Raw genomic sequence first — 26335 nt, 5'->3', positions numbered from 1 at the left:
ACAGACAAAGGGAATACATGAGACAAAATTAAAGACATTACTCGTAGCTCCCATAAATTATCTCTGCAGTCTATTTTAACAGCATGGATTTACCAGTGCATGTTAGAATAGTACGAATAATAAACCCACCTAGTAGACTAACTAGGCACTAATGAAAAAGCAGAATATTGTTGTGCGTTCTCCCAAACACAGAAAGAAATATATTCCCACCAGTTCTGATAATGCCTTTCCAGGGGGAAAGAATCATAATCTTCTATATTGAAAAAGAGAGCGATCTCTCGGATTCGGAAAAAAAAGAAATTAATAAAACTAATTACATGCTCCACTCATGGAGGCATCGAAGGCACTAAGTCAGCCGAGGAGGGCCGGGCTCTTTGATTTTGTTCGCTTTACAACTTCCCTGTTATTGTTTGCGGTCCCAAGAAGGCACCTCCCGGCGCCCCCGCGGGGGCTGCGCGGCGAGGGGCTGCGCGGCCGGCGCTTCCCCCGCGGGCAGCTGCGCGCCCCTCCGCGCCCCGGGGCTGCAGCGGGGTGATTCCCACGGCCCCGCACCGAGGCTTTGCATCTCTCGGTGCTGTCCCGGGCAAACTCCTGCTCCCAGTTACTCCCCCCCTCCCGACCAAACGGGCGGGTTGGGCTGCCTTATGGCACCGTTCCCTTAAAGGGGCCCCGCGTGAGCGTGCGTGTGCGAGTTTGTGTGCGAGCGTGTTGCACGCCCGCTCCCGCTGCCAAGCGCCGCGAAGAGCTTTGCAGCCGCGGCGGCGAAAGCCCTGCCGCCCGACCTCCGCTTGCAAATCAGCCTCGGCGGGGAGCAAAGCGCTTGGCATGTAGGAGAGAGGAGAGGGAAAAAGGTGCGGGGAGGAGGAAAGGAGGGGGGAGGAAGGAGAGGGGGAAAAAAAAAAGGGGGGGGAAAAGAAAAAAAGGGCTGCCTCTTTAAATGCTGGGGGCTGAGCGCTCGCCAGGGCGTCCGCAGCCGGATCCAGCCTCCCTCCCCTTGGCCGTGCCTCTCCGGCGCTTGTTGCACAGCCCCAGTGCCGGCAGCGCGGCGCACGGGCGCTGCTGCTGCGCGGGGAGCGCGGAGCCGCGCCGGGCCGGGGCCATGATCCAGCCGCGCTGCGCGCCCAGCGCCAGCAGCCGCGCCGCCGCCCGCTCGCCCTAGAGCCGCTCCCGGCGCCGCGCAGCCTTCCCCGCCGGGTAAGTTTGCAGCCGCCCGGTGTGCCGGGGGAGGGCGCGGAGCGGCGGTGGTGGACGGCGGGGGGGGGGCGGGGGGTGAGGCGCACCTGGCCGGCAGCCCGGCTCAGCTCGCAACTCGGCCGTCCCCACCTGGGACCTCCAGACCTCCCCCGGCGTTTGCAGCCCCCCTCTAACAGGTGGCTCGGCGCCTGCCCCGCTCCCCCGGCGGCTCCTGCGCCTTCCTCCTCCTCGCTGCCGCCTAACAGGTGGCGGTGCCGCCGCCTCGCCTTTCTCCGTGCGGGTGTGGGGGGGTCCGCAGCCCCCTGCGGCCACCGCTGCCCCTCGCCGAGGGGCTCTCGCAGCCCCCCCCGGGGGATCTCGCAAGGGCTGTGTCGCAGCGGGGAGAGGTGGGGTGCGCGGGGAGGGGGGGAGCCGCGCTCTGCCACCCCGCTGCTTCTCTGGAAGCCGCTCACCCCGTGCCCGCCTTCATGGCCCCGCCGTGTGTCTGTCGTTGCAGCGGGCATGGGGAACCAGGTGGAGAAGCTGACCCACCTGAACTACAAGGAAGTTCCCACGGCCGACCCGACAGGTATGGACAGGGATGAAGGGCCCAGGATCGGGGTCTCCTACATCTTTTCGAATGATGATGATGAGCTGGAGCAGCAGCAGGATTCGGTCCATGAGCTGGGGGGTGAGCACCCTGCCCTGCAGCCCTACGACCCCCAGCTGCACGAGGTGGAGTGCTCAGTCTATTACCGGGACGAGTGTATTTACCAGAAGAGCTTTTCCGAGGAGGACGCACTGCCGGAGGAGGGTGATGAAGGCAGCGGGGGGCACCTGAGCACCTACACCCCAGAGAACCTGCTGAATAGGTGCAAACCGGGTGACCTGGTGGAGTTTGTGTGCCAGGCCCAGTATCCGCACTGGGTGGTCTATGTTGGGGATTTTCAAGTTGTGCACCTGCATAGGCTGGAGGTGGTGAACAGCTTCCTCACCGACGCCAGCCAGGGCAGACGGGGCCGCATTGCCAACCAGCTGTACCGCTACAAACCCCTCAGCCCGGCCGTGGTGGTGCGCAACGCCCTGGAGCAGGTGGGTTGCAAGGACCGGGACTTGAGCTGGAGAAACTCTGAGTGTTTTGCTGCCTGGTGCCGGTATGGCAAGCGGGAGTTTAAAATCGGCGGGGAGCTGCGCATAGGCAAGCAGCCCTACCGATTGCAGATCCGGCTGGGTGACAAGCGCAGCCACACGCTGGAGTTTCAGAGCCTGGAGGACCTGATTATGGAGAAGAGGAGAAATGACCAGATTGGTAGGGCTGCTGTGATCCAGGAGCTCTCCAGCCACCTGCAGGCTGCAGAGGAGGAAGAGGAGGAGGACGACCATCGTCATCCAGGTGCTCGGACTGCTGTGGAGTAGCAGCCTCAGCACCACCATACTGCTTAGCCTGGGTGATGGGGATTAAAACTGAAGGCTGCGAAATTGAGCTGTTATAAGCCCTTTGGGCCGCTTCGGTGCAGCTTCATTCCAATCACATGTGAAAGGAAGGGGGAAAGCTGATTAAGTGTCTGTGCTTTAGTGCTTAACTCCTTCAGTGCTTGATGACAAAACCACTGACTTATTTGCAGAGGATAAAACTCAGGGCAATTCTACCCCTCTCCACTCCCATCTCTTTCCCTTCCTCTCTGCACGAAGCCTTTCCCTCAACCATCTGCCAGTAGGCCTGACCCTACAAGATGCTGAATGCCTTTGACGTCTACTTATCAGCAGAAGTTAATAGTATTTAATACTATTAAGAAGGAGCCAACAACTTTCAGGACATGGCCATGTTGCTCTGAGCACATGATTAGTTTGATAGCTGAGAAGCCTGAGGACATTGTTTCCCCTCTCTTCCCCTGTTTCTCTTCAGTTGTGGCTCCTGTTGGTATTGCAGCAAGCTGCTTGCTTGCCTGGTGCAAGGCTTGGATTGGTAGCCAGCCCCCCAGAAGGTGTAAGGGGGAAACCCACTAGTTTTAATGAAATGGGTTTGATGTGCCTGGTGCCTTCTTAATTGATAGGAACTCGCAGATGGGCTGGGGGAGCTCCTCCTTTGCTGTCAGTGTGTGGCTTTGAGCACAGAAGATGTATTTCTTGCTGACCCGTCCCAGGGAGGAGGAAGTTTGCAACCCTGATTAAGTAGTCTGTGCATTGGCGTGTGCTGGTACTCTGACAGGCAGATACTGAGCTGTGCCAGTGCTTGTTACAGGCTGCCTAGCTTCCCCTAAAACAAGTGGCAGAGCTCCTGATTACACCTGTGGTACACATCAAGGCAGTAGAAGCAGGTTGCTCATGTGCAGGAGTATGTCTTGAGTAAGCTGTCCCTTGAGAGGGTGGCCTCTTGGCTGGGTGCTGCTGGCGGTGAGCATGTCGCATGTTCTGCACCACAGTAAACACAGCTGTGATGGGAAATGATGGGAGGGAGCACAGGCTGGAAGGCATCACAGGTGGCGAGTTTTGGGTGTTCCTTTTTTCCTTCCTCACTGCAGAGCAATTTCCTCTTCATTAGGGATTTCATGTTTCCTTTTTTGCTAATTTTTATGATATGCAGCTGAGCTATAGCATTAGAGAAAAGGAGACGACATGCCTCCAAAGTTGTTGTACAAGCCCCTCGTTAAACAGGAGGGGAGGGGGAGTGCAGTGCTGCCTGCCTTGAATATTCCCTGAACTGTTTTTCAGCTGTTGAACAGGTCTCCCACACAGGCAGCACTTTGTCAAATCTTTGTCCTGGGATCTGAAGTGTGTGAGCAAACACTGATTTGGAGACAGTTTCTAATTCAAAATTCCTTCCCCTTAAAGCATAATAATGATGAGGTGAACTTGATACGCATGAGTTCATTTAAATAATGGAAACTAACAGTGTGATGTAAACTTGAAGCATAGTTAATATGGTCTTCCCCACAGTTGTTTACAGTTATACCACAAATAGCAAAGTACTCCGTGTCCTTTCCACCCCTGAGACGGGAGTGAGCTTTGTCTTTTAAGAATAGGTAGATACCAGCTTTTGATTAGTTAAGGCTATATGAAGCAACTTTGCCAATGTGATCCAAATAGATTGTGGTGGTGTGTTTTCTGCCTAAAATACACAAGCTAGGAAAAAGCTGTGAAAGACTACTTCATCCTCACTTCAGGAAGGAAAATAATTTTTAGGGTTATGCAAATACACCATGTATGGTTTCCTTAATGACTCCCGTGCTCTCATTTTGGGCTGTGAAATACCCAAATCCAAAGGAGAGTTTTAACACTAAGCTTCCTTAGAATGCTATGGCTCAGGTGTCTGCACTAAGTGGGTTTTTTTTCTCCAATATGCAATTGAATTATACTCAAGTTACTGTGGTTGCCAAGAAGATGTGCAACCTTGCTTTGAGAGCATAATAACTACCCATATGTAACTTAATAGGGTTAATATGTGGATGTCTGCACACAGGTTTTATACAACTACTAGTAACTACTAAAAGCTGAAATGATCACTGAAATAGTCTGAAAAAGAGTGAAGGAGAGTCTCTCAGTTGTACTGACTGATACAAGACAACTGAGATTATCTAGACCATGAGTAAATGTCTGGCTGTGGTTTCTTTCGTACTGAAACCTTGTACATAACAAAGTTTATTTCACTGTGTAATATAGGTATGTAAAATAATATTTTCTTACAGATATTTTTGAAAGTTAAAAAAAATAAATCCCTTCATAAGCTTGCATTTGAAAGTAAGTTGTTATGCACATTTTCCAGTCCTCTGAATGGGTTTATTTTTCATTAGTGATCTAAAGTATATTCTAGGTCATAAAGTATAGAAACTGCTATAAATGTCAAATATTACGTATCTACAGGGTACTAAACAGTAAACTAGTTGTGAAAATATTTTTCCCTTGTGTCTGAAACATCAGAACTATGACACTTAGCCATTTCTCTCCTTCTCAGTTACCCTGCATAGTCCGGCTTTGTTTTCTGTTCTTTGTTTTACTTTTTTGTTTAATAAAAGAAGGACCAAATCTGCTTGGGAATGGAGAGCAAAGCTTCTTTGACCAGCTGAAATGTGTCTTGTGCTGATCTTGGTGCTTCTCTGTACCGGTCACGCCTTTTGGGATAAATTCCCACACAGGCATAGGGCCTTAGCAAAGAATCCCAGAGCTTGCACTGCCTTGCTAGGTTGGAAAGTGAAGGGGGGAGCTTGCCTCACAGCAAAGCAGCGTCTGGCATGCGTTCTGCTGTGTTATAAAACCTATATGCTCCTCTGACACCTGGGATACAGGTGTTCAGTATTTAAAACAGATATTTGGAATCTTTACGTTTCTCTGCAAGCTATGTTTGGGGATTTATTCTGTCTCCTGACATTCATTATGTGTAAAAGTAGAAGGGGGGGGGTGGGAGGAGGCCTGGATTTTTTTTTTTTTTTTAATTTAGTTTGGAAGAGGGCTACCTCCATACAGGGATTTCTTATTCTGGAAGATAAAGATGCAACTGTTGAATCTTTAACAGGCAGGTCCTTTTTCCCTACCTGTTGATTAGGCAGTGTTATTTAATAGGTGCTACTAAACACCACTGCAAACATTTATAAGCAGTCTGGTTTTAAAGCCATGGACCTGTAATGAGTTGGATTTGAGAACAGGAATTGCTGTAGAAGCACACCACAAATGTTTAGTTTCTTGTCTTCGCTGTACTTTACTCAGTTACTGTCTGCAGACTAGGCTGGGATTTCTAGAGCTTGATTTTAAAGAAAAAGATCTTCCACAAAACCAGACTTTTTTGTGTCTCTGTCTACTTCAAGACTTTGTGTAGATCACAAGAGAGGGGAGAAGAATAGAAAAAAAAGTGCTTTTCTCTGCAGCTCCTCCTTTAGCATACAGAAATTCAGGCGTGATCCTTCTGTAGAACTTCTGGTTCAGCAAAGGTCCTAAGCCTATAGTGAAGTTAGAGGTTGTGAGTAGACCCCACCTTGAGCCACTTGAAAATCTTTAAGACTATTCATGTGCTTGAAGTTAAGTGTATATTTATGTTTCTTTGTGAATAAGGGCCTGGAATTTCAATCTGAGGTCTCTGGTGGGAGCGTGGAGGATCTGAGGTTGCATAATCACTGGGGGAGAAAAAGTAGTGCTGTGAAAGCTGTTTCTCAAAGGACCTCTTGTCCAAACAAGGCTTGTGGAATCCAGCCCAAACTTTGGCCTCAGCTTCCCCCTGGAAATCCAGGAGCTGTGCTGATTTGGTGAGAGGTGTATTACACAGCACTTGTAAACTAAGCTGATGATCTTGCTGCAGGCCGTTCTCTGGTATCTTTGTCTGTCTTGTCATGCTTGAACTTTCCCTTGTGTTTTTAACAGTTAAAGTTAGTATTTGTTTTAAAAGCCCTTTGATAGTGCCAACACTTAATCACCTATATGGATTTACTCATTTGGGCATACCTACCAGTACTGATAGGATGACTGCTGTGAATATCATTACGCACATGTTAAGGCTGGCAAGACTGAGCCCCAGATGTGTAAATGTAGCTCCAGCTAGGAAATGTAGATGAGCAGTCTTATTTCCCTGGAGTATTGGTGTGTTTGATGCAAATAATGTCTTGGAAAAGGCTTTATAGTAAAACCTACAATTATCCCTTGATTGAGTAATTTTAAAAACATAATTTAGACATTCACCTTCCATGGCAGTGAACAAGGACATAAACTGAAAACTATTTCAAGTTGTCCCTGATTCTGTGTGAATGCAAAGTATTGATTACAGCAACTCTCTAGGGCTCACCTGGGCAACATAGTAGGCAGTTGTAGGGTAGGCAGGGAAAATACTCAAAAGCTAATTCAAAAACTATGTTTTCTGACTTGGAAAAATATATTCTTCAGACTGAAGGACCCTAGACTATGGAAGTAAACTTTCAATTGTTTTGTATAAATGAAACCCTAGGCAAGCTTCTTAAGTTTTGTTCATTTAAATTCAAAATTACACTCTCAGTACTAAAATAGGTAATACAATGTGATGAATATATTTCAGATTTTGAATGTAATGGTGGTTTTCTTTTTCTCTTCTCCTTTGGTTAAGTTTCACCAAAGGTCTGTCCTTGGGTGTGTGAAGTGTGTTGTCGAGTGGTTTCCCACCTGTGCTTTTCTGACAATTAACAGCACCAACCATAATTCTAACAGCCATGTAGGAACAAATTTTTTTTTTTTTGAAGGCAAAATTTTAATTTTATATAACAGATCAGAGACTAGTAACTAAGTAGAGGTAGGATTGTTTCCAACAGCAGTTTCTATTTGTAAGAAATCTACTGTTAATTGAGTATGTGTTGACTACTCTTATAAATCAATGTGCAGTGATAAGGCCAGGTGTATTGTGTAATGGGCTTAGACTTTCAGATAAGATTTTTTTTTTAAACTGTGGATAGGAAGAAATCAGGGTGACTTCAAACACCGGTGGTTTAGATGGTTCTTTTGCATTAATATTGAATTAGAATCTTTCTTTAAATGCACACTTGAAATTCCTGACATTGTAACGCTTCATGGAATCATCCACAATAACAAGTGTAATCACAAAACATGATTTTTTTTCCACCATGAGCATTTTCTGTAAGCTGTCTTTTGTCAGTAAATGTTAAATTGTTAGTGCAGATATCTTCTTTTCCTGAGAAAGAAGTACAGATCATTGATTGTACCGTTTCCTTCAAAATGAAGGGCATTGCATAGTAAAACTAAAAAGAAATAAAAGATTTATAGTATCTTTTACAACCTTTTGTTCTTTTGTTTTTTGAATGGTGTGTTTTTCCCCAGCTTTTTGGAAAACTAATGATTTCTCATGATGGATGCATCAGACACAAAACAATGTTTTCACTGACTTCACGTGAGATCAAAATCGGATTCTTCAGTTGTGTTCTTGCTTCAAAGAGAGAAGAGGAATAATCTCTGTACAAGGCCAGACCATCAGCTGCTTAATAGGCAATAGCTGTATTAAATCTGATGAGGATCTGGCCCATAATTTAATTTTAAAAGTGGAAAATGAATTCAGCAGGAGATCATATAGTATTAGTTGGCACCCGGGCTTGTCTTGTCTGCCAGCAACTGCTAAAGGAACAGATGTAGTGTCTGTGAGAGGGAGAAATGAGAGAACATCAGAACTCATGGGGAGTTTTTGGAAAATCTGTACAACTGTTCAGCTTGTGTGATGTTTTGTCTTGTGGAAGCTCTATAGGGATCTATGTTCTACCCGCACCGGTTGCAGGGATGTTTCTCTACTGAAGCTGATAAGGGTCGTTCATTGTAGTAAAGCATTACATCCATAGGGCAATGGTTCTTAATTTGTCAAAGCTTTCCACTGTGTGCACATCCACGATGACAAAAACAGCAATACAACAAACTGTCCTTCTTCCTGAGATTCTGACCAGAAAGAGCTATTTGAACCTCACGCAAAAGCACCAAGTCAGCTCAGGCAAGAATACTTTTGAGTGAAACCATCCTGAGGAAATTTAGCTGTAACAAGATGAGACTTCTGCTGAAAGTAACTAGTAGAGGTCTTAGCTCTTCTCTGGGTTGCAGCTGTCCTTGACAGCCTTTTCACAGGTGTGACAGTGTGAGACAAATTCTTATAACAGAGACAGCAGCTTTTAAGGCTCAGGACCACAGGTGGGATTCCACCATAACATTTAATTTCTAGCTCTGGCATGGACTTAGGTGACTTTGAACAAGATGTATGAGGCACCCAGCTGTGCTCTATGTGACTGCAAGGGTGCCTGAATTTTCAGGTGTCTGATATTAAATCTGAAAAAGAACAGTAAGAACCAAAAATGTGAGTTTTGTGACTGAATCAATACCTGAAAAATCCCTGCTGAGTTGCCACCTAGCACTGGAGGCCACTAAACTCTGAAGCTTGATATTTTTTTTTTTTTTCCCTTCTTTATTTATTTACCATAGTGTTTCCAGAATCTGGCCTTTTTTGCACCCAGAAGTTTTAAGTACATAAAGTAAAGCAGCTCATGACTTCTCTTGCAGCCTGTGCTCATAGGGAGGGAGATCCAGCAAGCAGGATCCTGCTTCACATACCAGTGGCTGCTCCCAGAATGTATGTGACCTCAGATACTAAAGAGGATCTTCTCAAAAAGAACATTTGCACTGCCCTTTTATTTCAGAATACACCCGAGCTAGAAATAGGTTAATGTAAAATGCATTTACAGGGACATGGACTGTGATGAGATCTCTGCGTTCCTGGCTGGCTGCTCTGAGCCACTGTCCTTCTGCAGAGAGGTTTTCTCTTCAGTTCCCTCTTTTCTGCACTTCCAGCAGAGCACTCTTGAAAGTCCTCACTCCACAAAAATCTGGAAGTGATAGGAAGGTTGAATCCCTGTCATCTACTGGCAGAAAAGGAAATAAATTTTCAGTCTTCCTCCATCCTGAAACTATTCTCAGATCTCTAGGATACTGTGTAAAGGAAGGCTGCCTATCACTAACACCTCCTTTGTCTTTATAAAGAAAGGCGGCCTAAGTTTTAATTTTCAAAAGTGGTTGCCTTGTACATTCTTCCTAAGAGCTCTGCTCTGTAGCAGGAGGCAGTTCCTGTTAGCCAAGAGTAAGGTGCCCAAGCACTAGAAGTGGGGGCAAGGAACAGCAGACTCACAGAATCACAGGAAATCCTTAAGGGTGGGAGGAACCTCTGGAGATCATCTAATCTACCCCTCGCTCAAAGGATGGGCAGCTAGAGCAGGTTGTTCAGGGTGCCATCCAGTCAAATTTTTAATAACTCCAATGATGGAGACCAAGCAACCTTCCACCTCTTATATGCTTTTTTTTATGTCTGAGTTTCATCAAGAACTCCTTGGTCATCCATGGCACTTTTGCTTGACTTCTTGCACATAGGGGTGGACCATTCTGGAGCTGGGAGGAGGTGACTGATGAACATCAACCAGGTGTTACGGACCTCCTCTCCAGGACTATGTCCATGGGATCTTCAAAGCAGGTCCCTGAGCAGGCCAAAGCCTGCTCTCCTCAAGTCCAGGTTGTGATCCTGCTATTTGCCTTGTTCCCGCCTCTGAAAATCGTGAACCACACTATCTTGTGGTAACTGCAGCCAAGGCTGCCCCGACCTTGCCATCCCCAAACAATTCTTCCTTTAAGTGTGCTCCAGAGAGCATCTCCCCTCATTGGCTCCTTGATTCTGTGTCAGCAAGTTGTCATCAATATACTCCATAAACTTCCTGGATTGCTTGTGCCCTGCTGTGTTGCCCCTCCAGCGGATACCGGGGTGGTTCAGGTCCCCCGTGAGGAGCATGGCCTCTAATCATGAGACTTGTTCCACTTGTCCACTGAAGAAGGTCTCATCTACTTCTTTCAGACAGTATCTAGCAGCCACCCACCATAACATTGCCCACGTTGGTCTTTCTGCTAACCCTGACCCATAAGCTCTCAGCAGGCTTGTCACGCATCCCCAGGCAGAGCTCCATGTATTCCTGCTGCTTTCATGTAAATGACGAAGTTCACCTCCTCACCGTCCTGGTCTGTCTTTCCTACAGAGCCTGTATCCATCCATTGCAGCCTTCCAGTTGTGTGAGTTATCCCTCTACATCTCTGTGATCCCAGTGAGATCATAGCCCTGCAACTGCATGCAAACCTCCAATTCCTGTAATCTCCATGCTGCACACATTAATGTAGAGGCACTGCAGAGAGGTCCCCAGCGTGCCGATTTCCCAGAGAGCTTGCCCTACAGAGCTGTCCTATCGGCACTTCCTTATTCCTGTGCGTACACTTTGGGTGAGACCCCTTCAGCCCACTTCTGCTGTTTTTAAGGCCTCTCTCATCCACATCAGTCTGCACCCTTTGCTTAACCACCCAGTTTGCCACTTCTCATTGGAGTCTCTCTTTTCCAATCCAATAAGCACAGACTCTGCCTGTCCCTCCTGCAGTACAGCTGGAGGGTCAGGCTCCCCTTGCATCCAGGTATCAGAGAGGATCCAGTCAACCTCTTTTTCATCATCTCTGATGCTGCACAGTCTGCTGAACTCCTGCTGCAGCTCCTTTACTCGGTGACACGGATCCTTCACCAGCACACACCTGCAGACAAGGAGCCCATCTCCCCTAGCTCCAGCAAGAAGCCCCAGAAACTCCCTGCAGCCTGAGACCTGCAGAACTGCATCCTCCCTGTGGTGAGTCAACCTTGGCTAAGGGCCCAAACCCCCCAGTCGTTCTCTCACTCCTACTGAGGGAGAAAATAAGATGGAAGAGCTCATGAGTCAAGATAAAGACAGGGAGATCACTTACCAATTACTGTCATGGGCAAAACAGACTTGACATAGGGAAAATTAAATATATTGTCAATTAAAATAGATTTGAATGGTGAGAAAGACAGACAAAAATTAAAACAACGTTTTCCCACCACCTCCCCCTGACACTGAGCAGCGCAGGGGCTGGGGACGGGGGTTGCGGTCCGTCCCCCCCAGCCCCTCTCGGCCGCTCCTCCCTCCTCACACGTCTCCCTGCTCCAGCGCGGGCCCTTCCCCGGGCTGCAGTCCTTCAGGGACAACCTGCTCCCGCCCGGGCTCTCCACGGCCGCAGCTCCTGCAGGAAATATCCCCCTGCTGCGGCGTGGGGCCCTCCCCGGGCTGCAGGGTGGGTCTCTGCTCCAGCGGGGTCTCTCCGGGGCTGCAGGGGTTCCCTGCTGCGGGCCTGCACCACCTCCCGCCCTCCTCCTCCTCCTCCTCCCTCCTCGGCTTCCTCCTCCTCCTCCTCTGCCTGTGCCGCCTTCGGCCCTTTCTGGAACCTGTTTTCCCCCAGCTTGGCTGAGGGGCTCAGCTGTGTCCTGCGGTGGGGCCGTTGGAGCCGGCTGGGACCGGCTGGAACCGGCTGTGTCCGGCACGGGGCAGCCCCGGCCTCTCCTCACACAGGCCGCCCTGCAGCCCCGCTGCCGGCGCCTGGGCATGGACAGCCTGTACAGTCCCTCGGGAGCTTGGGCTGAGAGATGCCCTGATATTGCAGGGACAGTTGCTTCAGTGGGTGTGGGGTACCACGCCGTGTGGCATGTCACCACCGTTGCTGAGCATCTCTGTATGTTGTTCTCAGCAGAGTTTCTGGCCCCTTTTGTGCTAATGGCTGCATCTGTTGGCCACATGCTGCTAGCTGTATGCCAGGCCCAGCAGTTACATAGGCCTCTGCCTAACACCTCCTGAAAGGGTGCTTGGCCCTCCTGATCAGGAGTTGGATGGAAATGAAGAACTCAAAGCACCCTTTGATCAGGAAGAGCTGGCAGAACTTGTTAGAAGGGTTTGGAGCTTGCTAGAAACTCAAGTCAAATGGCCAATGCGAGTCATTTGTCTCACTCTGGGTCACTAAGGAATGCGCTCAGTCCCTGTGTTGGAACCAGAATTTGTTGCTCATACCAGGTTCATCAGCAGAAATTAACTGGGACTGTTAAGAACCAAGTTAACTGAGGATCATATAAAAGTCTGGGCTTGCTCTAATTTTTCCTTGCTCCTGAGCTTCTTCCATCTTGTCCTATTCAGAGCAAGCATTCTGGGACAAGCTCTCCTCCTTCTGTACAGTAGTTAGTGCAATGAGGTCTCAAGGCGTTTACATAGTATTAATCAAGTCAATCACCAGAGACAGAGGAAATGAAATGAGGATGTTCTGGACCATGAAATAGATGACTCACGTCCCTGGAAAAGGTTTAATTGAGCAAAACAGGTACACGAGTGTACCTGCCTCACCACAGAAATTGTACACAGGAAGACGAGCCTCCAGAGAGAAGGATCAAGGCACCCTGACAGCACACAGAGAAATGTGTGAGGTGCTTATGTAAATCGTGTCTGTGGAGAGCAGGTCTCCATACACAACTTGTCCAGCTCCCGTAGAAGGCAGCTGGCAGCACTGTTGTTTACAGTGCTTTCACTAGAGCTGTTGGTCCTGTCCAATGGGGAGAAGGTGCTCTGCTGGGAACTTCAGCACTGCGTACACAGTGAGGAGCATATCTTTGAGACCCAAAGGTGTTACTCTATGGCAACACCTTTGATGCTGTCTTTTTTCCTCTTTGTGTTTTCTGTGCTCTTGTTCCTCAGCTCCTCAAGAAAGCAATGCACCTACGAAAGGGATGTGCAGAAGAGGGAGATGTACAGTTGTGGGGCAGACTGCTAAGCACATCTAGCCATGCTGTTCTGCACTACAACCTGTCTCCTGGAGCTGGGTTCTTCAGCCCTCACTGCAAACTGAAGAAATGAGATAGCCGCGTGCAGACTTGCAGGTAAGTGGGCATCTCAAGTGTTTGCCTGGAAAGTGGTTTCAAACATCTGCTCTGCCTAATCCAGAGCACAGTCTTGAGCACAGGACTTGAGCAAACACTCTAACTAGCACTTAGGGCCAGAGTCATTTATATTCTCTGGATCAGTGAATATTTGACCCATCATATCAAAGCAGAAGAGCACTACCAGCAGGGAACAAGAAACCTCCACCTTCAAGTAGCTGGCAGTGTTGCGGTTCCAGTGTTCTCTGGAGGAGTAGGACACCAAGGCTTCAGCTCTTCCAGCAATTCAGGATTTTCAATGACAGTGACAGGCCTTATCTCTTCCATGTGATATGCACAGCACCACAGCTCTAAAGAAGCCAAGGAGACCAAGTCCCATGGTGGACTGTTCAATGTCAAGCTCAGAGGGTCTCTGTGGTATCTGCCTGAGTTACATTTTCAAGAGGCAAAAGTGCCCACAGCTCCTGGGCACGCACACATGCATGCAAGATGATGTTTGGAGATGTTGGGCCAGATCTTCTAGGCCCAGGAAGCCTAGGACTTAGCCACCTTACATGTCAGTGGACCAGACTTTTATTGGTTTTACCATTATTATTACAAACTACAGATATGATTAAAAGACATACTCAACCATTAACAAAGTATTTTCTGATTATCCCTAAGGATAAAATAGTTTATTCTTTCCATGCACAGCTCTGCATTTGCCCACCTTAAATGGGCCCTAACGCAGACTTATGTGTTTACAGCCCTTGCGTGCCCAGGTGCATCTCAGATCCCCAAGTCTAATGAGTTCCCATCACATGAATTAATTATACTACAAAGCACAGGAAAGAAAGCCATTAAATCTTAAATTAAGTTATTAAAATATTACCGCAGAAGTTCAATAGCAGCTTGTAGCCCATGGGAAGTGACTCTGCAGGGAAAAATACCCTTTGCAGGTGAGGTGGCGCTTGGAGCACCTTATCATATTCATGGGGAGGAGGTGCTGATCCCTGCAGAGAAGCTGCAATTGTAATGAGTCTCTTATCCAGGAAAAAGCAGTTATCCCAATACATTTGTGATGGAAGCTGAGGTACTAAATAAGATGCTAGCAAGATATAAATAACGAGGGGGTGCACAGCCGCATGTTGGAGCTGAGCCACAAGAGCAAGATAATGGCAAAGGCGAAAGCTTAACTTAGATTGCGCAGTTCCTGTGGGAAAGGGGGTGGGAGGATAATGCCACATGGAAAGCTGATTCCTCAACTTGTAGTGAGTAACATAACGCCGTAGCCCTGCATGTCTTTGTTCAGAGCTGGAACAAGCAGAGTTGAATTACTGCGGAGGTCTAACCCTAGGTGCAAGACTAGATTCCAGCTGAATGTGCTCCCAAAGTCTAAACATACAAAGGCCATTTCTGGCTTCACATAACTAAACCCATGCTGAGAAAGGGAAGAAGCTGCTGAATGCATGGGCCTAGATTCATCAAAGAATTTAATCAGTGTCCCACTGAAAAGGGATTTGAACTTATGCATGAGTGCTCTGATAGTCTGAGACTATCAGAGTATACATTATTTGATATTTTATGGTGGTTTCCTGTTCCCATGCAAGGCATAACTCATATTTCTAATTAAACATTTTAATATAACACAGCTTGTAGGTGTCTCATCGTACAGCCTAGTAAAGACACAAGATGGGGTTTTAAAAAGGAGTAGTGATTTTTTAACTACCAGTGCCAATGCTTTTCAACACGAGTCTGCTCTGCCCTTCCCCTCCACTGCAAAACTTATGGCAAGAATCCCTAACAGGAACATTGGTCAATTTATATACATCATTATACAGCAGTGTGTTTTGTGACAGGTTTGCTTAAATATCTTTCACTGAGATAAAGGAGTTGCACAGAAAAATGGCACTATCATGAATTTTCCTTGTTTTGTAACTCTGTATTGCTAGATTTACAAATTGCTGAAATGCTTTGCTGCTTTGATTAAGGGACAAAGAATTAAGTAAACTTCTCTGCTGATTTCAATGGAGGAAAATAGTCACTAATAATCACGTTTCATTTTGAAGCACATTACGGTATTAACTGGCCTGGCCTCTCACAAGCTAAATCTAAAGTCCAGTGAAATCAAAAGAAGACTTTTCATTGGCAGTTGATTGGGGATGTATTGTGTGTAGCCAATCATTGGTGAACTGCAGCAGAGAAATGAGTGACTTTTTTGAAATCAGATGGCAGCTAATGCCTTATAACTACTCTGAGCAATATTACATGGCATTCCCCTTATAACGAATTGGGTACATGAGAGCACTGGGCTTCTTGCTGACTGAAAGGCTGAGGTTTTTTGAAATCTCTGATGCGCCTGTCAGCTCCTCCCTGACCACGAAAAAAAGGGACATCCCATCACAGCCTGCATTAGAAACCAGATATCCCACGCAGTCACATTCATAGACCATCGCTCTCCATAATGAATGTTAACATGTTCCAGTTGTCCCACAATGTGCCATAATGAGGAATGAAGAGCTGGGGCTGGGAGGCAGCCCTGGCCGTCAAGTGGCCCCAACATCCTAGGGACATCATGGGTTTGATCTTTCTAAGGATCTGCTTAAAAAGTATTCCTTTAGCTCTCATCCAAAGTGCTCCCAGACATTGAGGAATTAGAATAAACCCTCTGTTCTCCTTTCAGTTATGGCTTTTCCTAGATTCATAGCTAATTGCTCTGACCAGCAGTCTTCCTCAGGGAATCATTTTTATGTCTCCCTTAGCCTCCTTTTTCAGTCACTTCCTCTTCTCTGAGCTGATGGTTTCTGCAGCTTGAAAACATCTGTCCGCAGGCTTTGCTTTAGCTCAGCAGTTTCCACCTTCTCTTGGGGCAACAGCAGGGTTAACTCACAGCTCAGTAGCTCTGACAGAGCTATTGGAACAGCAGCATTGTTGCTGGAATAAAAGCATTATGAAAAAAAAAGGTTCTTCAAATAATAAAGACATTATCAGAATGTCTCACTCTATACACCTTTAACAACTTCTACATGGAGACCAAGAATATTTCTTTGCTGTTCTCTAGGGCTCTTTCACCCATAAGTCTTGAATCTGCAGCACACAGCCCCTCTTCTGAGTCAAGCTGGTCTTGCTGTAAAGCTTCTAGTCCTCTCCCTGCCACCTTCTTGAACTACATCAAATCAATATAGGATATTTCCTCTGGAACTGAAGTTTCTGAAGTCTAGGAAACTGCAATTCCTTTAGTGAATGTACTTCCTTGTCTGACCCATTTAACTGGGAATACAATTGGTAGCAGAACCTGCAGGAGATACATAAATTCATAACATTGATGAACAGTGTGTGAATGCTGCAGATGCCCACAGCATCTGTCCCTTTGCCATCTGATAGACCTTGAATAATCCATGACATTGCAACTGTCACAGGTGCTCCCATGATGAATATTTTTAGCCTGATTTCTTAGAGGTATGAGGCTAAGCCACTCTGATGAGTGGAGCTGCTGTCGTATGTGTGCTCTGCCTGGGATTTCAGCTCTGCTTTTGGGAGAGGGCTAGATGGGGAATCACCACCCAGCACAAGCACTTACCTTGCTCACTGCTGAACTGGGCACTCTCAGCCTCACAGTCTTGCGGGTTCCTCTGCACAGATACCATTCCTTGGGCATGGGGATCTGTGCCAGCATCCCACTCCTGCACCCTTCCTGTGTGAAATAGAGATGCTTGTTAGCTGCTGCTTCATAGTCCTGGAATAGACTGTAGTTAAGGTGACCATGAAGAACGCTTTAAGAGTTCTTTTTTTCTCAGGAGAAACTGTCATTGAGATTATAAACACCTCTTGAAGATACTTGCAGAAATATGCCGCAGGGAAACAATAAATGATAACATTGCGAAGCAGCTGTGTCGTTTGTGTCAAGATCTTCAAAGCACAAGATGTCCTTTCTTGGCCTTTTGGACTGCTTTTTTCCAGAAATGGTAAGGGGTTGAAAGAAGTTTTCTGCAAGCTTATGACAGCCTATTAAATTATCTTTTGTTCTTGTCTTTAAGCAGCTGACATATCTCAATGTATTTAGCTGGTGAACATTACTTTCGGCCTGGTAACATGTAACTTTACATTGCACTAAATATTAAGATTTTTCTAATACAAATCAAGAAGCTAACTGAATTTGGTCATTTTTGTTGCAGGATAGCACTTTGTGAGCCTATTGTTAGGTAGGTGAGTGATACACCTGGTCTCACCGGGTTCCCTATCTATGAAAAAGGACAGACTTCTTTCAGAATGAATCCAGTCACCCAAACGAGGCTCCCTCAAAGCCAGTCTGTCTTTAGAGGCTTCAACCAGAAACAACGCCTAGTTTGCTGGACCTCAACTCCCCACCCAAATAAAACCCATTACTCAGACATGGTGACCCCTTACTTAGGAAAATTTTTACATGATTCTAACATGGTGTCATTTAATAAACTAGGATCATATCTACTCATAAAATCATAAGCAAACTGCAAAAAGCAAAGACCACAGTAGGGGAAATTGGAGCTTGACAACAAGGTTCATAAATTAAGTTTGCCAGGGCTGGATTTTTCTCTCTCTCCCATATAATGAGATCAGAGACCTCCAGAGTCTCTTCTGAATCAGGGATTTATGCACACAGATGGCCTATGTGTCTTCTAGGTGATTTCTGTTTCCTATTACACCACTCTGCTTCCCCCAAAACAAAATGGAACAATTCTAGCTTGTCTGCTAATTAAGTGTAAAGTTGTCTGAATTTCTTTATTAATACAAATTTAATGTGCTCATTGAATGGAATATATTATGCTTCCACTTGCTTCTGAGCTTACCACAGATTTTGCTATATTTGTACTGTAATCTCTTCTGCTCCTCTACAGATGAGAAGGAAAGGCCCAGCCTATTGCTTATACAGAACATCAGTTTGTCAAGCATTTTGTGCATCCCCTGGGATTAGTGGAGCTATGAAATTGGATCATTATCATTGCCTGCTGCATTACTGAACCACCAGGCAGGGCCTGAGAGAATATGCATGCATGTTTGTGCAATGACATTTTTAAGCCACTGTTCGCCTTTTCATTTCTTTACTTCCTGCATACTAATCCAGCCCCAAAGTATTCCAGGCTGGTGCCCAGAACCAGAATTTCCTTCTCTGTTTTAAACAAGGATTTTTTCAGGTATTTGAGCTATTTCACCCAAGCCCATTATTTACAGATAGGAGAACTGTTGCACTTTGCTTAGACACATTTACAACTTCTGAAGAGGGAGGCAGACTTGCAGACTGCTGTGAAGTGATTCAGGTTTCAACCTTTGACTCCAGAGCATGCCTTTGAAAAACAGGCCTCTTGCAGACACAGAATTTGACTCTGCAAACACTCAAACATGCACATGAAGTGCAACAGCAGTAGCGGAGTCATGGCTTTAAAGTATCAAGGTCTTACTTAAAAATGTGGATAGGCCTGGAAGCGCTTCATTTTAGGCAAATTTAATTTTTCCACTTTGTTACAGCAAAACAAACTTCAGAGCTAAATAAGCACCAACCAAATTCGTAAGCCTATTAGAGAGGGAAGTGCGCTTGAAAACACCCTTTGACAATCTACAGAAGCTACTGCTCCTTTGTAAGCCTACACCTTAAAAAAATGCTCCTAAATTAAAAGTCTGTAAATGAACGATTAAGTGCCAAAGCCTCGTCTCAGTGTTTGCTGTTGCTCCAGCTCCTCCTCACCAGGGTATTGTGCTTCCTGCTGGTCCCTAAGGGCTGCACAGAGAGCCCGCACCCAGGGAAGGCTGATGCTTGCAGTTCCTGGCAGGGCGCGACTGTGCTTTTGGACACAACCCTAAGCAAACAGTGGTGTCAAACTTTTCAGTCCTGCAAGGGAAGTCACAGTGAGGCAGCCAGCCAGGCTAGGCTAGGCCAGGAAGGATTAACCCTTCCCAGGACAAGGCATTTTCTTTTTCCCTGTTGTCCAAATCTGAGCAGAGGGCTCATTCACCCACTCTTCACTCCCTCTTTCCTCTTCCATTAGCTTGGTAACAAGAAAAGCAAAAGCTTCAGTGTGTTGACACGATGTGGTTGTGGAGGGTGTGAGAGGTTTCAAATCCCTCATGCACTTTTGCAGAAGCACGAAGGTTAAAGCAATGTTAACATTTAAAATGTAAGGAAGCAGACTGAGGAAGCACGGTCCCAGTAGCCTGGCAGCTCTGCTGATGTCCTATATATTTTGTACAGGCTAATGTTGTGGCAGGGTGGAATGTTGTTTTGAAATACAAAAATAGGGCAATTGATCATGTTGTATTATGAAATGTAATTCTAGAGAGAATTTTATAAATTTATACAAAACTTGTGGTTCATATTTTTAAACTGTAATATTATGTAGCTCCTGAAAAACAAGAACTGTAATGCCAGTAAGTGGTGTGTAATGTTAGCATGGGAAATAGAGCTCTTGAATGAAAAAAAGGAGTTTTGGTATTTTCACAGAAACATGTTTTGAATTTGTGGATGGTTTTGCCCATTTTTTCAAGGAGGGAAATTACAGTAATTTCCCTGCCACTCTTAGGACCGTTATTATAGGATATTGCAGTTAGGGTTTTGTGATTTAATAAAGAAGCCCACCTACAAATGGGCTGAATTATATATTGTACATTTTAAAGCACTGAGTTAGCAAAAATGTTTTGCAAATTTGAGGAAAGGATGATGAAACTGAATTGCAAGAATTTAATTTGCTGTTCATTGGTCTTTATTCTCTTTTGGCTGCAAATGAGCCATCCTACTGAGGTGCACACAGAGAACCGGAGGTAGAGAATATGAGTCATTATCCTTGGTATGTAAAATCAAAATGAATGAAGTTCGCGATCTGGACATTGATCTCAAGCAGCCATTTTTGCCTTAGATAAATTTTCAAAAGTCTGATATCCTTTTAGACTCTGTGATAGCTAGTATAAACTGTTTAGTTAACAAACAGAGCATTTTTCAAATAATGCTGAGTGGGATTTCCGCTCAAGCACTAAAGTACACTTCAGTATCTCTGATGGGGAAACAAAAATATAACATAGCCAAACACTGGTGGTATGTTCTAATACAGGCCAAATGGAGGCTACCGCTACAAGGAAAGGTTGCTTGGAAGATACGATTATTTATTGATAGCAGCACTCACTATTTCACCTCTTTGTGTCAAAGATTCTGCAGTGATGTGAACTAAGTAGAGTGCAATCTTGAAGTTGAGATTTTCTTCTTTCCAGTTCCTTGCAGAAGGAGCATCTGCAAATTGGAAAGTGGAATGGGGAGCAAATAAGAGGCAGAACTGTACACAGAAATAAAATTTTGGTTTGAGGAAGTGTCAGGCCTGTCCTCCATAGCAGGCCAGTGGCTGCATGGAAGTGTCACCCCAGATAATGTGAGCAGCATTGTGCCATTCATACATAGAAATCACTTATGTGTTGATGTGAGATCAAGAGGCAGTTCCAACGCTCAGATCTGGGAGAAAATGGGCTGTCTCAGTTGAGCATTAACAGTTATAAAAGTCAACATAATTTACCTGGTTAAAACGCAACAGAACTGAAACGCTCATCAATAGGTATTTTCAGAAATGTACTGGGTTCTGAATAACAAGCTGAGTGCTATGAATAAGGAGCAGAGAGGTAAGTGCTTTCTTCAGCCTCTTGCACTGAACTCCTGTGGCTGTTGGTAGCCCTGAGAGATTCTGCCCTGCTTCAGGGACCAGGCAAAGGGGGCAACTGAGCCCCCTTATTTTCATGTGTCAGTTAGTCACTAAATGCAATTATGCTTTTCCTGTTCTTTTAAGGAGATGTACTACCGCAATAGCTTTATCAACAGGTAGACACTGCTATTGGTTTAGGCAATATTTTATCAATACAGTCTTCCTACATTAAATAACAACACCTGTTGGCAGAACTGGGAAAATGTTCCTCCTTCTTGAAGAAGCAGTTGTCTCAGATGCAGGCTTTAAATTAAGAGAAGAAAATGTTAACAATTGGTGAAGTAGGAAGAGCATTTAGAACACGCTCTGTTGTGTACCCAGGGTCACTGTGCCTGTTGCGGAAAGACAAGCCGTCTTCTTCTGCATGTGGGGTTTGCCAAAGTGTGCAAAAACTAGTCTAGACTGGCTGGAGTTGAAAGGAGATTTAGGTGGTGTGAATTCGCTTGTTTGACTCAGACTTGCAGCACTGATCCACAGTCATAAGAACCATTGTAATGGAGAAGTTATGAAGTGTTCTGCGTGGACCTCAGACTAGTGTCTCCCCACATTAAGTCCAGGGATATCTTAAACAACAAGTTTTAAAGGCAGAATTGAACTGGAATAGTTTGAATTATGATCACCAAAGGTAGTATAAAATATATTGTTTTACAAGCAAAAATGTTCCCTGAATTTTTATTTTTTCATTTCTTTCTGCTAACAAATAGAGTTGTTGACTTCAGGAGAAGTGTCTGTATTCGCGCACAGCAGCACTGTGTACATGTCTGAGAATGTAAAAGTGAAAGTGATTGGACACTGGTAATAAAGGTGAAAGTATTCAGTTCATTTTCGTTGCTCACAGTGGAAGAAAGAACAAAGCAAACAATCAGGATTAAAAACCAAATTAATTAAATTCCAAATACCTTTCAGTGTAATAAGTTACAATGGTATTAGTAGCACAAGCTAGGAAATTTATTACTAAAAATAGCATTTTTTCAGTCTCCCTAGGTGTCCTCTGTACATAGCAAAGAGAGGCGAGCACATCCAGAGGGCATTTCAGATCTTAGGAGAACTGAATTATTTTCTCATATGTACTCAATCTCTTTCTTTCTCTCTCTATAAATTTTTATGTATACACAGACATACAGAAACACACACACACAAGGAAAGATTTATGTGTGTGTACACACATATGTCTCTGTGAGTATATAGGTTACACACACATTTACCTGTGTATGCAAGCATGTGCGTGTGTTAACAGTCCCCAGCAAGCTGCACTCTGAAGCCAGGACCCTCACCCACACTTACATGGGATAAATCCAAGCATGGAAGTTTGACAGAGCAAATTATGATTCTGCTCTTTCACTGTTTTTACAACTATGTTGCATAAAGGAGCTTCTTCTGACTTACACTGATTTACTTCGTATCAGAGTAAGGCTTTGAGAATAAAGCATGTCAGAATAATACTTACATGGCTTTAAATAGAAGCTGGTAGTTAAAGAGTTAATACATGGTTCAGCAAACTAAATATCATACCTGGGAGATATGTAGTCACATCTTCAGCTCATGTAAATTAGCACAGCTCCCAAGACCTTGGCACTCCTCAGCTAAGGGACCTGTCAGAGCCTCCCTTGATCAGCATTTGGATCTCCCTGCATGGCCCTGTGGGACCATTTTGCATGGGGTTTTCTTCTGCAATGCCCTTAGACCAGACAGATCTCTTCCTCCAGGCTGGGCTGTGCCCTAGCACGTCAGTCCTCTCCGACCCAGAGGCGGCTGCACTTCAGCTCTTTTCTGAGCACGGTGGGGAAACAAAACTCTGCTATTACCAGTGTAAAATGCATGAATGTTACTGAGCCACATGCACCCTGCGCAGTGCTCAGGGAAGAAGACTTGGCCTCCTACGTGCAGGAGAACAATATTTTGACTCTTGTTTGGAGGTCACTGCAAGTGTTATCACAGAAAATAAATATATATCCCACTGAATGCTAGTTACAGACAAGCTTGGGCTGGAGCTACTCCATCTCAACCAGATAAACGCAAAACGTTTTACCTTGTAGTAGCATTATGGTTATCATAGTGTGACTGTTATCATTGAGTTCCATGATCTTTCAAGATTACCAAATATAACCAGAGATAAACAGGTAAACTCCACGTCTGCGGTTCTTCCCCACATAAGAAATACCACAAACATCAATAATGCTGGGCTTATCTTAATGCAAATACTCATCCAGTTATCTAATGCAGCTCACACGTTTTAAGGGAATTCCTGGTGATGGCTGGGATTCTTGAGTAAAAAGCTCTGTAGCTACACAACATTTTATCCCAATAGGAGTAGTTAATATTACATTAGAGTGATTGCTGTCTTCCTCTCATGTTCTGATTAAAAATCCAAAGCAGGTTGGCTAAAAGAGAGCACCAAATTTTAGGTGACACACATATCCCTGAAGTGTCAGCTTCACGTCCTGAGCACAGTCCCTAGTTTTCACATGGCAGCCAGTGATTTTTCAGCAGCTCTGACTGCATTCACTGTCACTTGGTGACTGTAACAGAGAGCCAGAATACAAGAAAGCCACAGCAGCACTGGCCAAAATCAGCCCCATCATCCTTTCATACGAATGTGACTGCTGGACTTCAGAGATTATGTCCAATCCTCCACTCAGAAAGTCACCTAGAGAACGATGAGTAAATATCAGAGCATGGGTCGACACTATTTCCACTAATTGCAGTTGCAGTTCTCCTCATCCTTTTAATACACTCCAATAGAAGGAGACGGCTCTAGGTTATTAAGTATATATTCGCTTTGTTTTACTGCAGGGTAAGCCTATATCTGCTATGGAAATCTATAGACACCACAACAATTTTCACCCTGGTGTGTGTACTTAGATTTACAGTCTAGTAGCTGTGCTTCGATGTTTGAAGAGCCGTCGCTATTATTACCACTGAGTGGTGCTGGTTACTTCCAGTGACCATAAACAAAATGGGGTTCTAGTCATGGGAAAAAAAATAGATGCTACATATTTTTCCTGCTTGTATGCTGCCAATTATGTCATTCTCCTCAATATGAACTTTCAACTCAGGTTGTCTTATCATGCCAAAGCTTTGATACCTGAGAAAAAAAAAAGAGCATTTAGCTTGCTAAGATGATGTTCAGGTATAAAGGTGATCTCTAGCTACAAAATAAACAGCCAGGTCACAGACTGGAGTAGATTCTTCTCTCTGACTCCTCTGAAATTAGGAGGAGCTGAAAAAACAGCCAAAACAGACTGCATAGACGGTAAAAGCCCTAAGAAGGTAAAGGTTTACTGAGCATATCTAAGCTTAGATGGCTTGATGAATACATCATGAGCTGACAGCCTAAGTGGCTTATCTCTGTGTCACTAGTGAGTTACTTCTCTGTTAACTCCCTCACTCCATAAAGCTGGTTTCATGCATTTCCCTGTGTCTTTATTAATGTTTCAAACTCATTGCTGGGCTATTTCAGTTTGTCCAGGCTTCATCCACTTTCATTCTACTGATATTAATTTATTCCTGTAGCCCATTAGCACCTTTGCCATGTTGATGAACTTTTTTTCTTCTCCCTCTGCAGGTAAATCAGATTCTAGGGGGCATGGAGATGTTTAGTCCAGCACATAAACATGATGTGACATGCGGTGGTGCTCAGTGGCTTTAAGACATCAAATCTAGTAGTGGAGATAGCGAACTGGATGTCTGTTCTGAGATGTCCTAGCAAGGCAGCAGCGAGGGGTGGTCATAACAAGCCAAAATAAAAAAATGTAGGTGCTCACCAACCTATGTGAGATGGCCTTTCTTGTGCTACTTCATCCTCCTTCCCTAACTGCTCATAACCTGCTGTATCACATGTTATCAGCCCATCTCAAAACCTGCCTTTCCTCTTGATTTAGACTTCAGTTCTTGATTCTTCCACCCACGTCTGTATTAATTTGCCTCCCTCATGTTGAACAGAGAGCAGATCAAGGGCTGTCATTCTGCTCAGCTTAATCTCCAAGCAGAAAATGTACAAAAAAACCAATTTCAGAAACTCACCGATTAGTCAGCGGAACCACTGTCTTGGTAACTGCCAGGCAGAAAACACCCTTATAACTGCACCCATACATGACGAGCAATGACACTAGCCGCAGACAGATCCTGTAAGTCAAGAAACTTCTCAGCCCTGAAGGTAAAGTTTGGGATCTGCCAGACTCAAAATGGCTATGCAATTTTCTCAGCAGCTTGTTAAACAGCACCATAAAAGACGGCTGCTAAGCTATAGCTGAGTCTGTAGCAGGCTGCGGTGAATGTGTTTTGCTGGGCATCTTTAAATTTGGTGCCCCAGTCTCACCTCCTCCACCTCCATACACTGCCTGGGGTACCATGAATAACATTGCATACGGCAAATGTTAAAGACTCCTAACAGACCAAGTCCATATTTGCTTTGTGTGGATGATCAGGATTCTTATAGTATTTTTTGTCATGTGTTCTACATTATAGCTGATATCCTCCAGTAACTATGGGCAGTGGAGTATTTGGTAGAGCTGGCTGATGGTTTCAGGAAGGAAGCTGAAGGGCACATTGTATTTAAAATTAAATACCTTGCAAAAATCCTGGCAAGGTGAAGGATTAAATTGAATGAGGTATCTTGCCACAGATGTTTTTGAGGCATCGAATGACTGCTCAGTGCATGTACCATGCTGGCAAGGAAAAGTGCCAGATTTCAACACATGCGCAGTTTTATAACACATTCAAGCATAGGCATCATCAACCTCTCTCTTTAAAGAGCACATTTGTGTTGAATCCTCATGAGGGATTTATGTGCCTTCCTCTTTAATAATGCACAATCTTGTAACTTGTGCAGTCTCTAGGAAACCCTGGCAACCTGCAGTCAGGAGAGGCAAGGGATTCTTTGGAGACAGCTGTTTTCACACATTTTTCTACTCCTGTTCATGTTCCTAGTTCAGCTGTATGGGAAGATGCTACTCTAATTGATATTATGTATATATTGCATAGCACACATGTACAGATATGCATACCATCACTCTAAAGACATTTGCATGCATGGATGCGCACACACACACACACACTAAAATATATATACACACATCCCTTGTCAGGATTGAACTTTTTGTGGAGCAGAGTCTTGGCTGAATTTGTTGATCTGTGCTGTCTATTTTACAACATAATTGTAAAATTATGTTCCACATAATCATCTGGACACTCATCATTCCTCATCTATCAACTCTCCTTTTCAAGTGCAAGGAACTTG

The 26335-nt window shown here is 45.0% G+C and overlaps 1 protein-coding gene and 1 long non-coding RNA gene across 5 annotated transcripts; one reads left to right on the top strand and one right to left on the bottom strand.

The window, feature by feature from the left end:
- Positions 1-739: 739 nt before the first annotated feature.
- On the top strand, positions 740-7917 carry LRATD2 (LRAT domain containing 2). Of its 2 annotated transcripts, none has more exons than XM_052787865.1 (2): positions 740-851; positions 1691-7917. In XM_052787865.1, the coding sequence occupies exon 2, from the start codon at positions 1696-1698 to the stop codon at positions 2587-2589; it is 894 nt and encodes a 297-aa protein (XP_052643825.1). In that variant the 5' UTR covers positions 740-851; positions 1691-1695; the 3' UTR covers positions 2590-7917. The 2 variants fall into 2 exon arrangements, with proteins under 2 accessions (XP_052643825.1, XP_052643824.1); XM_052787864.1 differs by lacking the exon at positions 740-851 and adding an exon at positions 952-1194.
- An 873-nt stretch (positions 7918-8790) lies between these two features.
- LOC128142133 (uncharacterized) lies at positions 8791-23169 on the bottom strand. Of its 3 annotated transcripts, none has more exons than XR_008235280.1 (4): positions 22609-23169; positions 20533-20636; positions 16965-17078; positions 8791-9533 (listed from the first exon to the last, which is right to left on the bottom strand). It is a non-coding gene; the product is annotated as an uncharacterized LOC128142133 (long non-coding RNA). The 3 variants fall into 3 exon arrangements; XR_008235281.1 differs by lacking the exon at positions 8791-9533 and adding an exon at positions 14586-14698; XR_008235279.1 differs by lacking the exon at positions 8791-9533 and having other exon boundaries at positions 16691-17078.
- Between the last annotated feature and the right edge of the window lie 3166 nt (positions 23170-26335).

This window comes from Harpia harpyja, chromosome 5 (genome assembly GCF_026419915.1).
Source record: "Harpia harpyja isolate bHarHar1 chromosome 5, bHarHar1 primary haplotype, whole genome shotgun sequence".
In the NCBI taxonomy this organism is placed as follows: Eukaryota; Metazoa; Chordata; class Aves; order Accipitriformes; family Accipitridae; genus Harpia; species Harpia harpyja.
The sequence above is the reverse complement of the archived record's forward strand: the minus strand, read 5'-3'. Positions and strand labels throughout refer to the sequence as shown.